This window comes from Eptesicus fuscus, chromosome 16, assembly GCF_027574615.1.
Source record: "Eptesicus fuscus isolate TK198812 chromosome 16, DD_ASM_mEF_20220401, whole genome shotgun sequence".
NCBI classification, from domain to species: domain Eukaryota; kingdom Metazoa; phylum Chordata; class Mammalia; order Chiroptera; family Vespertilionidae; genus Eptesicus; species Eptesicus fuscus.
This window is the reverse complement of record NC_072488.1, coordinates 2,848,371-2,861,164: the sequence shown is the minus strand read 5'-3', so window position 1 is coordinate 2,861,164 and position 12,794 is coordinate 2,848,371. Positions and strand designations below refer to the sequence as shown.

Below are 12,794 nucleotides of genomic sequence, written 5' to 3'. Positions count from 1 at the left end.
GCGAGACCTCGCAAGTCCGCATCCCCCCTGAGCCCGGGAAGAGAAGGCCAGCGAGTCTCCTCTCCTTCCTGCTCCTTCTTGTCGCGTCACGGAGTCCCCGCCCCTCAGGCGAGCGCCGGGCGAGTGCGCGACTGGCCGTGGGTTTGTGTGGGTCACAGCTGGTTCAACGGGCGCCTGTCGGGTCCCCTACAGGGCGGGGACCCTGACAACCTCCTGCCTCCCGGTTCCGCGTCCCCCACATCCTCCCATGTGAGAGCGCAGATCCCACAGACAGGCCACAGGGCCCAGGGAAGGGACGTGGTTAATGCCGAACCGCCGTCTGAAGGCCCGAGAGGCACCCCGAGAACCCGTCCGCCCCCCGCATCCTGTGGAGGAAACGGAGGTGAGAGGACGGAAGTCGCCGGGCCCTGACCCCCGTCCACTGCCCCCGTGGGGCCATCACAGAAGCTTCCGCCGCGAGAATGGCAAGATGTGCGTAAGGGGGTGCTGTCAGCCCTACGCCGCCGCTGGGCCTGAGCACAGACCCCCCCCCACCACCCCCGAGTCCAGGCCGCGGGGGTGCCCTCACCTGCGGGGGCCCGCTGAGCAGCAGCCTGCGCGGGTGGAAGCCGCCCACGCAGCCCTCGGCGCGGTTCCCGTAGTCCATGTGGCCGGGCCGCGGCGCCGTCCACTGCCGGTAGTACAGGGACTGCTCCGTGGACGTCATGGTCTTGCTGAGCAGCGGCCGGAAGGAGCTGGCCCACACGACCGAGGGCGCGGGCAGGAGCGAGGCGGCCTTGGGCAGGCCGCTGCCGTCGGTGGACGTGACCATGTCGTACACCAGCTTCGGCAGGAAGACGACGGGCGGCTGCCGGCGGGCCTTGGCCAGGGAGCACGGGGACGCCTGCCCCACGAGCGCCGCGGCCCGCCCCGCGGGCGAGGAGGACGCCCCCGCGGCCGGGAGCCGGCGCGGCGAGGGGACCGCCACCTGGACGCTCCTCTGGCTGGTCTGGGGGGCCGGCCCGGGGCTGTGCCTGCTGAGGGCCGAGGCCGGCCCCTGGCCGGCCCGGAGCCTCTGTGTGTCCTCGGAAGGGCCGCAGGGCTGCGGGGATCGGGTCTGCTCCCCCTGAGGGGGGCCCCCGGGCGGAGCCGAGGTCTCGCCACCGAGCGCCGAGCCTGGGGAGAGATGACCCCGTCGGCCACCCCGGGAATGACCCTCCCCGAGACCGGCCGGCCGCCTGCGGCTGCCGCACGCACTCCCTCCACTTGACAATCACGGGGAATTTTTGTCAACGAGACTCCGCCTCTGGTTAGACATAAGCCTTCTGTCCTCGACAAACCCAAGGTCTGCAGGGAGACAGCTGGGGTCCCCGCCGGGTGGGAGCTGGCCCGCAGCCCCCAGGCCACCCTCCCCCCCCATGTCAGAGGCCTTTCCAGCCCCTGCCTCGCCCGGTCCAGCTGCAAAGCCCTCACCCTCAGCGCTCAACCCAGGCCCATGCCCCACACGGCTGCTCCCAGCTGGAGTGGCAGCAAGTCGCACGGGACTCAGCAGGCTCTCTCTCTCTCTCTCTCTCTCTCTCTCTCTCTCTCTCTCCCCGCGCCCCCCCCCCCCCCCCCCCCACTCCCTCCCTCCCTCTCTAAAAAACACAGCATGGCTGACAGGAACCGGGGATTCTTCGGGAGCACCTACGTACTAGTAGAACCTATTTTTAATGCCCGGATTCAGGCATCAGCAGGCTCTCGGGAAACACTTGTGCTGTGTGTGGGTCCCGCCTGCTCCCAGAGACTCAGATAACAGAGGGCAGAGACTTTGGGGGTTTTATCCACACTCCCCTCCCTCCGCCCATGTGCACCTGGCCCCCTCGGTCTGAGACGCCCCGGGCCAGCCGGCGTCTCCCAGCGAGTCCGAGTCTCCCTCCCTGCACTCCGGACTCCACCTCGCTCCTCGCTCCCAATTATCCAAACCTGGAGCCCGAGGGCGGGCCCTCTGCCACCACCCACAGGGGCCCTCGCTGGGGACAGGCCACAGCGTCCGGGCAAGGAGCCACGGAGCCACCGAGCCTCGACCTGCCCAACTCCTCCCAGCCCCAGGCCCCGCCCAGAAAGCCCGGTTCTTCCAAGTCTCCCCTTCCCGGTTCCAGGGAAGATCCAGGCTCTCTCCGTCCACGTCTGAAACCTCCAAACCGCCCAGCGGCGGGCTCTCCCGCCGGGACTTACCGGACGCCTTGGAGGAGCGGCCGGAGGAGGCCGAGTCCCGGGAGCCGGACCGCTCCCTCTTCACGGGGCTCCTCTTCTCCGCGGCGGAGCCTGTGACCAAACACACACACTGAACACGCCTGTCGTTGTTGTCCCACACGGCCCCCCAGCGCTTTACACAGTCCATCACCCCTCCCCTCTCCCCCCACCCACGTCCCCATCCACCCGTCCGCCCACCACCTTCCCCGCCGCCTCTGACCGCGCGGAGAGGACGGGAGGCGGGAGGGCGGGCAGCTACAGGAGGGCGTAGACGGGCAGGGACAGGGGCTGAGAGCCCCGGCCAGGCTCCCACGCAGGACAGAGGCAGGAGGGGAGTGGATGGGAGGGGCGGCCCCGCCCCGAGTCCTGCAGGGCCAGCAGGGTCTCCAGGGAAAGCAGAGGAGAGGGAACTCTGAGCAGCCGGGAAAGCGCCTGTGTGGCCTCGGGGGACAAGGGCAGAGCACAGCCGGGGAGCCCCGAAGGCTGGGTGTGGCGCGTGGGCTGGAGGGTGGAGAGGAGGGCGCAGGGGAACTGACGCTGGGCGTGGGGGGTGCCAGGGACGCATCGCAGGGAGGTCGAGGCACCGCAGTGGAGGGTCACGCTCCTGCGTGTGAGTCTGCCACCGCACAGGGAGGCCGGCTGCCGGGCGGCTCTCTCAACGCCCATCGTACCGATGAGCACACGGAGGCCAGGACAGGCCACAGGCCCTGTCCAAGGTCACGCAGGTCGCAGGTGGAGGAGGACGAGGAGGCCCGGTCTCCGACCCCACCCCGTCCCTCCCCGACACCACCCCCGCCAGCGCTCTGCACTTCTTAGGAACAGCTCTGTGCTTGTTCTCGCGACCCTGTGGGCTGCAGCCGAATGCCCTGCTCTGACCGTGTCCTCTGCAATGCTGGGGTCAGGCGTTCACGTGTGCCCAGGACACCGGCCCGTGTTCGTCAGTCTCAGTCACGGGACGTGCTGTCAGGTTGGCCCACAGAGGAAATAAGCGAGTGAACCCTAAGACACCTCAATTCTTCTTCCCACTCTAACAATTCTAGAGCTAGGGCTAGGGCCAGGCCAGTGTGGCTCAGTGGCTGAGCATCGACCTATGAACCAGGAGGTCACGGTTCGATTCCCAGTCAGGGCACATGCCCGGGTTACAGACTCGATCCCTAGTGTGGGGCGTGCAGGAGGCAGCCGATCCATGATTCTCTCTCATCACTGATGTTTCTATCCTTCTCTCCCTCTCCTTTCTCTCTGAAATAGTGAACTTTTTTAAAAATATATTTTTATTGATTTCAGAGAGCGAGGGAGAGAGAGGGAGAGAGAAACATCATCGATGGGAGAGAATCATGGATCAGCCGCCTCCTGCATGTCCCCTAATGGGGATCAAGCATGCGACCCAGGCATGTGCCCTTGACCAGAATCGAACCGGGGACCCTTCGGTCCACAGGCCGATGCTCTATCCACTGAGCCAAACCGGCCAGGGTGTGAACTTCTTTAAAAAAAAAATTCTAGAGCTAGGAAGAACCTATTTGGACTTCTATTTCCTTACAACACCAAAAAGTGGGGGGGAGCTGAATTCATTTCCTTCTCTAGGTAGCTCCCCCAGGGCTGCTGGCCAGCGGACGGGCCCCAGGGCCACGAGGAATGGGGGCAGCTGTCTAGACCAGCGCAGGCCGCCCCCGAGGGTAGACGCAGGGGCCGACCTTCCGTCACCAGCTCCTCATCCTCGTTGTCTGTGCTGCTCGGCTTCTCCGCGTCGCTCTCCAAGCCCTCGCCCCGCGGCCCCTTCTCCAGGGGCCCCTCGCTGCTCACGAAGTACGCGGCCAGGCCCAGCTCCTGCTCCAGCGCCGTGCGCACCAAGCAGGAGGAGTTGATCAGGCGCAGGTCACAGTACCTCAGAGACCTGGGGGCAACACGAGGGGTCCATGCAGGGCCTCTGCAGGCAGGCACTGCACGCGCCTCGGAGGGAATCGGCGCACGGGGCCAGCACGGGAGCACCCGGAAAGGCATGGCATTCCTGCGAGCCTTCGCCGCCACGACGGTGCGGCTGCAAGGGTCCGGGGCACCTGCTGTGTAGTGGCCCGGGCTGCAGCTCCTACGGCTGTTCCACAAGCAAAGATGTGCAAGGCCCCGAGCATGACCCCCTGCCCTGCCCTGTGGGTGTGAAGTACGTCTTTAAAAGCCAACCTGGCCCTGGCCGGTGTGGCTCAGTGGATAGAGCATTGGCCTGAACGCGGACCGAAGGGTCCCGCGTCCAATTCTGGTCGAGGGCAAATGCCCGAGTTGTGGGTTCGATCCCCAGTATGGGCATGCAGGAGGCAGCCGATCCATGATTTTTCTCTCTCTTCCTCTCCCTTCCTCTCTGACATCAATAAAGATATATTTGGAGGGAAAAAAAGCCAGTCAGCCTGTCACCACCCATTCCAGCAACTGCCTTCCTGAAGGCGGTGCCCTCTGCCCCGAGTGCCTGCCCGTCTGTGTGGAGACCCGGGAGACGCCCAGTGGGCTTGCGGCCGCCATCTGCTCGGCGGTGATGGCCGGGCACCACAGCCTGAGACAGTCAGCCCTGGGGGCCGGAAGAACGGCTCCTCCCCTTTCCCAGGACACCTCCTGGATCAGGAGGGACCCGCGATCCCTGCAGCCTAGACACAGCGGGAGAGGTCACCCCGGCCCCCGAGATGACCCCATCCTGCCCTCAATGGACCGGCCATCCCTAACAGACGGTGACCGCCCTCCCCCTGCCATAGGGAGAGACCGAGAGGCATTAAATCCCGTCTCCAGCTGCAGGCCCCACCCGGCGCCCCGCCCCGCCCGCCCCCACAGGCACAGATGGTGCTGTCAGAGAACCAGGTCGAGTGCCCCCGGGCCCAGACCCACGGCAAGGCTCCCCCACTCACCTGGGCAAGGACTCGCCGTGCGGGTCCATCCCGCTGAAGATGAGGATGCAGGGCAGGCCCTCCAGCTCCAGGTACGTCTGAGGCCTCCACTCGGCATCCTCGATGTTCTGCCACACCTGCAGACCACTCAGAGGAAACGGAGCCTGAGACCCCGCCCCCCCGCCCAGCCGAGGGGCACCCCGACGGCCGCCTGCGGGTGTCAAGCCCTCGCATTGTGTCCTCTGGTAGCAAGGGACGCTCCTTGTACTGCCAAGTGGTGGGTCACCTCCCCTCACCGTGCTCCCGCCGCGGCGCGCTGCCTGGCACGCACGCGAGCTGCCGAGAAACACCTGCTCCGAGTCCCGGGGCGGCGGCACGACCCTGTGTGTCTACGGCCGCTACTGGTTCTCGGCCGTGGGGCTGCGCCTCTCACGCCTAGTCCCCGCTCGCTCCTGTCCCCATATGCTTTCTAACGCCTGTTCTGCCATTTCCATCGCCTGTCGGTTCAGTGAGAAGCTACCATAAGCCCGACACCGTGCCAGGTTTGGGAGACTGCGGCCTTTGGGGGTGCCCTCCATCGCCTGGGGGAAGAGCCAGATGACAGACAGGGAACACCAAGCAGCCCCAAGTGTGGGGGGAGGGCCCCATGTACGGGGGGGATGCCCCAGGTATGGGGAGAGGGCCCCAGGTATGGGGTGGGGGGATGCCCCAGGTATGGGGAGAGGGCCCCAGGTACGGGGTGGGGGGATGCCCCAGGTATGGGGGGGATGCCCCAGGTATGGGGGGGATGCCCCAGGTATGGGGGGGAGGGCACCAGGTATGGGGGGGATGCACTAGGTATGGGGGGGATGCCCCAGGTATGGGGGGGAGGGTGGAAAAGATGCCGATTGAGTCCCGCCGGCGACAGACACTAGCTAAGCAAACGAGAAGTGCCGTCCAGGAAGAAAGAAGGGCAGGCCACAGTCTGGAAGCTTAAAACAGCCATACTGTGTTTTGGGGGAGCAGGGAGGGGGTGGCCCTGATAATCTGGTGCCTCTGGACTGAAGGATGCAGGGAGGGAGGGAGCTGGAGGGGAGGCAGGTGCGGAGAGGCCCGACGGGCTCGTGCTAAGGAGCTGGTCCCCACGCGGCCTCCCGCCCCTCGGACCCCAGGCCCCCGCCCACCGCCCCCCCGCGCTCCCAGCGCCGCCGCCCCTCCGCCCCCGACAGAGCGCCACCTTGAGCTGCTTCACGAAGTGCTTCCCGACGGTGAGGCCGGAGCTGGGGCTGCCCAGGATGATCTCGAAGCGCTGCTCCAGCGCCAGCCGCGCCCGCACGTGCGCCAGGCGCTCGTAGGCCACGGCGGCCAGCGGCGAGCAGGGCACGCGCAGCAGGACCATGAGCCCGTGGCCGCAGGGGCACTGCTGGGGCGCGTTGAGGAGGTTCTGGGTGATCTCCAGCGTCTCCACCGACGTGTAGTTCTTCATCTGCGAGAGGCCGCGCACGGCCATCATGGCGGCCGCGTAGTGCTGCACCAGCACGAAGGTGCGGATCACGGCGCTGTGCAGGCGCGGGAACCTGCGGAGACCGCCGCGTGAGCCGCCCGCAGCCACCGGCCACGCAGGGCGCAGCGGCCACGGGCCACGCAGGGCACAGCGGCCACCGGCCACGCAGGGCGCAGCGGCCACCAGCCACCGGCCACGCAGGGCGCAGCGGCCACCAGCCACCGGCCACGCAGGGCACAGCGGCCACCGGCCACGCAGGGCGCAGCGGCCACACAGGGCGGCCAGGTGGCGCCGGGCTGGGCCGCCCTCGCACGGCACGCTAGCACCCGGCCCCCACCCGGCCCCCGCAGCGCCCAGGCTCCACACAGGCGGGCGGCCCTGGGCGGCGGCGGCGGAGGAGCCGGGCCCAGCGCCTCGCTTAGGGGCGCGATCCTGAGCTGCTCTGCGTGTCCAGTGGAGACGCCGGCTCAGGGAAGGGGTCAAGTAAATGCCTGTTCGTCTCGCATCAGCGTGCTTTAGTCTCCTCGGTTAGGTCACTTGCCCCAGGTTCCCACTGGAAGTGGGAGAACCACCGGCCATCAAATCCGTGTGTGAGCGCAGCTCCCACGTGCCCCCGATTTGGGGGGACCGTCCTGAAGGCACGTCAGTACATCCCCTTCAGGCACAGTGAGTCCACAGTTCACAGAAATGCAACGAAACAGGACCCGTTAGAGAGTGAATTACAAATCAGCACACACGCCCGGCTGGCGTGGCTCAGGGGTGGAGCGCTGACCCATGAACCAAGAGGTCCCCGGTTCGATTCCCGGTCAGGGGCACATGCCCAGGTCGCAGGCTCGATCCCCAGTGTGGGGCGGGAGGCAGCCAATCCATGTTTCTTTCTCATTGATACTTCCATCTCTCTATCCCTCTCCTCTCTCTAAAAATAAAAAATAGACCACACACACACACACACAAAAAAAAAAACAAATCAGAACACATCCCATCAGACCAGGAACCCCAGTCTTGCTTCAGAAGCCACGGTTACCACGTGAGTCTCCACACAAAGAGGTGAGCCCTCCTCCCACAACGAAATGCACCCAGAGCCCCTGTCCCCGTCTCAACAGGAGCAGAGACGGACACGCAGTTTACACGGATGCACATACGAGTCCACTTAGCTGGACTGAGCCCCCTGACGGAGGGCCTTGGGAGCAAAGATAAACTTCCCGACCCACCAAGTCAGGCTCCTCGACGTGGCCAGGCCACGCCACGCCACGCGCCCACAAGGCGGGCAGCTCGCCTGCAGCGGCATCGCTGGTGGCCTCCCTGCCCATCGCTCCCCTTTTCCTCCTCCTTTCTCCTCAGCGAGACACACACCACTGGCCCCGAACGCAGGACAAGACGTAACCCAGGGCCCTTTGCCAGAGGCCCTGGGTCACCGGAACGGCAGGAGGCGGACCCCCTCCCTGGGACGCCCTGGCTGCTCCCGCCTCCACGCGCCCTTGCCGACCGACCGGGCGTCTGAGGAACGTGGAGACGGTACCTTTTCCCCAGGGCGGTGACCATGGCCTCGAAGGAGCTGTCGTATCGCAGCAAGGGCAGGCTGTGCCCCGACAGGGTCGACTCGATGAACTCCGACAGCCCGAAGTACTTCCTGTCCTCAGGATACAAGTCCGCGCCCTGAGACGGAGAGGAGCCGTCACGCAGACATCACACGTGGAAGACGGAGGGTCACGGGCTGGGAGCACAGACCGCCTGGCCAGGCACCTGACTCTCCCCGGGGCTCACTCACAGCCCCGGGTGAGACTTTATTGCTTTCCTCCCCCTGCACCCCGGAGCCCAGGGCACTCCCCGCCTGAAGGACAGAGCGGCCCGTCGCTCGGGACTTTCCATTCATTCGGCCCCCGCGTGCGTGTCAAGAAGGAACCAGCCTTCCTGTGTAACATGCAACTCTCATTGTTAAGACTGCTTGCCGAAACCGGTTTGGCTCAGTGGATAGAGCGTCGGCCTGCGGACTGAAAGGTCCCAGGTTTGATTCCGGTCAAGGGCATGGACCTTGGTTGCGGGCACATCCCCAGTAGCGGTTGTGCAAGAGGCAGCTGATCGATGTTTCTCTCTCATCATTGTTTCTAGCTCTCTATCCCTCTCTCTTCCTCTCTATAAAAAAATCAATAAAATATATATAAAAAAAAAAAAAAGACTGCTTCTTTCCCACAATTTAAACTGGTTTTAGGAAGTTAACGCTCTTGCTTTCCACTGCTACTGAAACCAACAGAAGAAAGGTCCTGACCTAACCACTTTGACTCACACGGGCGTAAACTCCTCCCAAACCAACATCAGCGCTTCTCCAACTTCAGAGCAGAGCAATGTTGGGGAGGTTGTTCAAGCGACAAAGTAGTTCGCCCTGGCTGAGCATCGACCCATGAACCAGGAGGTCACGGTTCAATTCCCGGTCAGGGCACAGGCCCGGGTTGTGGGCTCCATCCCCAGCAGGGGGCGTGCAGGAGGCAGCGGATAGATGTTTCTCTCTCATGGATGTTTCTCTCGCTCTTCCTCTCCGATATCAATTAAGACATTTTTTTTTAAAAAAAAAAGATTCAAGGAGCTGGGATCCACGTGACCCCAGGCAGCCCAGGTCATCAAGATCTTTACTGAAGAGACGTCCTCCCCACGCCAGGGTCCCCGCGAGCGAGCCCGGGCCGCGGCCGGCACTCACGGCGCTGTAGGCGGCGGGCCAGTGGATCTCGTTGTAGGGGCTGATGAGGGTGTGCTGCGTCTGCAGCGCGTACGGGAAGGACGTCACGTGCAGGGTCACGATGTTGGGGGCCTCCTTCACCTCCCTGCAGTTGAGCAGTCTGTCCACCAGGCCCACCGACGGGTCGCCCGGGGAGTAGAGATTATGGACGGCGCTGCTGAGGGAGGACAGGAGACGGGGCAGTCAGCGGAACGGCCGGGGCTGACCCCTAACTGTGCCAGGATCGAGCAGTGGGGTGAACTTATAACTAGCCCCCCAACGCTGCCTGCAGTCAAAGCGTATGGCTCCGCCCAGACCAGGAAACAAACGTTTTCAATGACTGGCGTGCGAGGGCCTCCGTTCCAGGCCGGCTCTGCCGCAAGCACCGCCCGCCGCCCCCCGGCCCCTCGACGCTGAGCGGACGCTCCCCTCTCTGGCCTGTTTCCATAATGGCCCCTTTCGGAGGCTGCACGGCATGCCCCCGGGGTAACGTCCAGCTCTGAGGTGCTGAGACAGCCATGCACCTGCCTACGGGGGCCGAGCCCCGGCAGCGCTCATGTTTGGAAGGCCGTGCCCACCGCCCCGTGTCAGCCACGTGTCACCCCAGAGGAGGAACGCGTCAGCCCGGAGCCCCCCTCACCTCACGGTCCCAGTGCCACCCCTGCCATGCGCCAGAGCCCCCCTCACCTCACGAGGTCCCAGTGGGCGTGGTCGTGGATGAGGACGAAGAGCGTGTGCGGGTTCTGGAAGGAGTTCTGCAGGAAGACCTTGAACCGCGCCTGCGCCTCGGCGTCCAGCTTCAGGACGTACTGCTCCGCCCGCTGCCTGGTCACGTGCTCCTTGTCCAGGCCGAGCTCCAGCAGCACCCCTGCACCCGGCGAGCACACGGTGAGCACACGGCGAGCACACGGTGAGCACACGCCAGGACACGGGTCACCAACGCTGTCCCAGGCTCCACGCCCTCAGCAGCCAGCCATGAGCGCCGCTGGCCCTGTGCTCGGCCCCGAGGCCACGGGGTGCCCGAGACATGGGGGGCGGCTCCTCCACGAATGACTGCGGTGAAGCCGCCTGTGCAGGGCGGGGCCCAGAGACGGCCGGCCGACAGCCCGGTGTGCCCAGCAGCCGCCCGGGGCCCAGCAGAGCCGCTTCCTGGCGCAGCGGCTCCAGGCCCCATCACGGGAGCCGGAGGGAGGGGAAGAGAGGCCCCACCCCCACAAAACCAGCCCCCGCCGCCTGGCTGTCCCGGCCCTGGGGCCACCACCGTGACTCTCCGTGTATCTCATGTTCCGCTCCCTCGAAAGCACAGGGGAAGCACATTCAGGCAGGACACTGACACGCAGGTCACGGGCCAGCGTGGGGCAGGGTGAAAACCCGTCCTGCTTCTCCCTTTCCCCGAGTATAAACACTCGGGCGAGTCATTCTCTCTCAGCCTCGGTTTCATGACCTACAAAACGGGGTGATACCTCCTGCCCTGTCCGCTTTCGGCGCCAAGGCCGGTGTCAGACTCCAACCTGAGCTTACGCAGGTCGCAGCTTCCCCACGCAGACACCCAGCTCCCCCCGAGAGGCCCCGTACCCGAGTGCCAGACGTGGAACAGGGTCTGCTGGTAGGTCACCTCCGAGGGCGGGATGCAGATCAGGAAGTCCACCTTCTCGAAGGACCCCAAGTCCAGGTTCTGGGTGCTGGAGTCCGCGATGGAGCACACGTGCGAGAGGAGCTTCTGGGCCACGGCCAGCTGGAAGGGCCGGATGCGCGGCGGCTCCCGCCTGGAACCTGGAACCCGAGCCCTGAAAGGTGAGGGGCCCGGGAGCCGACAGCCACGGCCCGGGACCGCTGCAGGGAGCGGACATCGCGCCCGTCCGGAGCGCACGGTCACGGTCACGGGGCGGGCAGCACCCCCACGGAGCGCGCGCCTGCTCGGGGCGTTCACCGCCAGGTGCGCGAGCAGGTGACCTGCCCCGGCTTCATCGTCCGAGGACGAACAGCCCGGGGCACGGGGGCCGGGACCCCTCCACCTGGAGGGCAGGGCAGCACCTAGGGAAGCGGTTTGGGCTTTGGAAGAGGCTGCAAGTTTGCAGGAAGAAGAGATGGCGGCTCCTCGGGACGTAACAAGAATGAATATTTTAGCCATCATGGATCAGGGGAGGCTCAACGGGGAAAGGGGCCGTCTCAGGGTAAGTGGCCTCCATCACTAAGAACTAACATTAAAGCTCGGTATTAGGTCTACTTCAGGCGTCCTCAAACTACGGCCCCCGGGCCACATGTGGGTGTTTTTGCCGTTTTGTTTTTTTACTTCAAAATAAGGTGTGCAGTGTGCATAGAAATTTATTCATAGTCTTTTTTAAACTATAGTCCGGCCCTCCCACGGTCTGAGGGACAGTGAACTGGCCCCCTGTTTAAAAAGTGTGAGGACCTGGCCTGGGAGATGGGGGGGAGGGGGAGGAAGGGGGGCCCTGGCCGTCAGCTCCCCCTCCCACACTCACTCGCACACGCCGGGACCCCGCCGACGTCCAGGGACATGGCTTTGGTGACAGAGGCGGCAGTGGGCGAGGAAGAAACGCGGCCTTGATGTTCCTGATGAAATTTGTCCAGCAAAATGTCAATGTCGCCCTCTGCCCAAAACAGAAGGAACAACAGGCGTGGGTTTTCCATCGTGGGACACTCGGCCCACACCCAGGGACGCCGGTGATGGCCCAGGCGCCGCCCTGGGCCTCGGGGAGCAGGGAGGAGGGAGGCAGGAGGGTCCCGTCGCGTCCAAGCCTAGAAAGGAAATTACACAGGAACACGTAGCTGCTGGGACAGAGGGACGACGACGGGAGGACAGAGGGAAGGGGCCAAGCCCATCCTGGAGGAGGGGCCCGTGAGGGATTCCGGGACTCTGGGGGGCCCTGAGCGGGGAGCAGCCAGGCAAAGGACAGAGAAGGGCACACACGGCACAGAACCCGCGGCGTGTGGCACAGGGGACACCCGGCTCCTGTGAGAGGCTGCAAGCAATGGGGGCGGGGGGGGGGATGGTAGGAGCGGTGCAGAGACAGGCAGAGAGCTACAGGCTCAAGGCCCTCCTGCACCCCCAAAAGACAGGAACCACAATGCCCAGGAGAACCCACAGCCAGTGAGGAAGATGCCGGCCGGGACCACGCCAGGAACCACGCCAGCCGAGGCCAGCAGTGTGGGTGCACAAGCCAGAGGCCCCACCTCCATGTCTGGATCAAGGGACGCCCCGGCAGGCAGGTCAGGAGGGGCGGGCTCCCCGATGACCCCCCCCCCACCCCGTGTCTTTGTTTAATCTGTCTGATCCCCTCGTGCCTGGCCCCTGCCTCCCCACAAGCCCACCTGGACAGAGGGAGCTGAAGAAGGCGCCCAGGGAGTCCACCTTCCCCGTGACCAGCGCGTAGCTGACCTCCTTCTGGTACTCGGCCGGGGTGAGGAGGCTCTCGGACAGCACCCGGGCTTGGTACTTCCCTGGAAAACAGCAGCGCTCGTGGCCCCTCCGCTCCGCATCCGCGCGGGAGGTCCCGGGCGG

At 65.2% G+C, this 12,794-nt stretch overlaps 1 protein-coding gene across 1 annotated transcript in view; it reads right to left on the bottom strand.

Moving 5' to 3' along the window:
* Positions 1-12,794, bottom strand: part of GREB1 (growth regulating estrogen receptor binding 1) — a 57,012-nt gene that overhangs the window by 18,157 nt on the left and 26,061 nt on the right. Inside the window, exons 11-21 of the mRNA XM_054727913.1 lie at positions 12,605-12,733; positions 11,755-11,883; positions 10,847-11,044; positions 9,959-10,139; positions 9,254-9,449; positions 8,081-8,217; positions 6,295-6,634; positions 5,100-5,215; positions 3,906-4,105; positions 2,197-2,286; positions 569-1,155 (exon numbers count right to left, since the gene is read on the bottom strand). Of these exons, the coding sequence (XP_054583888.1) occupies positions 569-1,155; positions 2,197-2,286; positions 3,906-4,105; positions 5,100-5,215; positions 6,295-6,634; positions 8,081-8,217; positions 9,254-9,449; positions 9,959-10,139; positions 10,847-11,044; positions 11,755-11,883; positions 12,605-12,733 (2,303 nt within the window). The remainder of the gene's footprint in view (positions 1-568; positions 1,156-2,196; positions 2,287-3,905; positions 4,106-5,099; positions 5,216-6,294; positions 6,635-8,080; positions 8,218-9,253; positions 9,450-9,958; positions 10,140-10,846; positions 11,045-11,754; positions 11,884-12,604; positions 12,734-12,794) is intronic.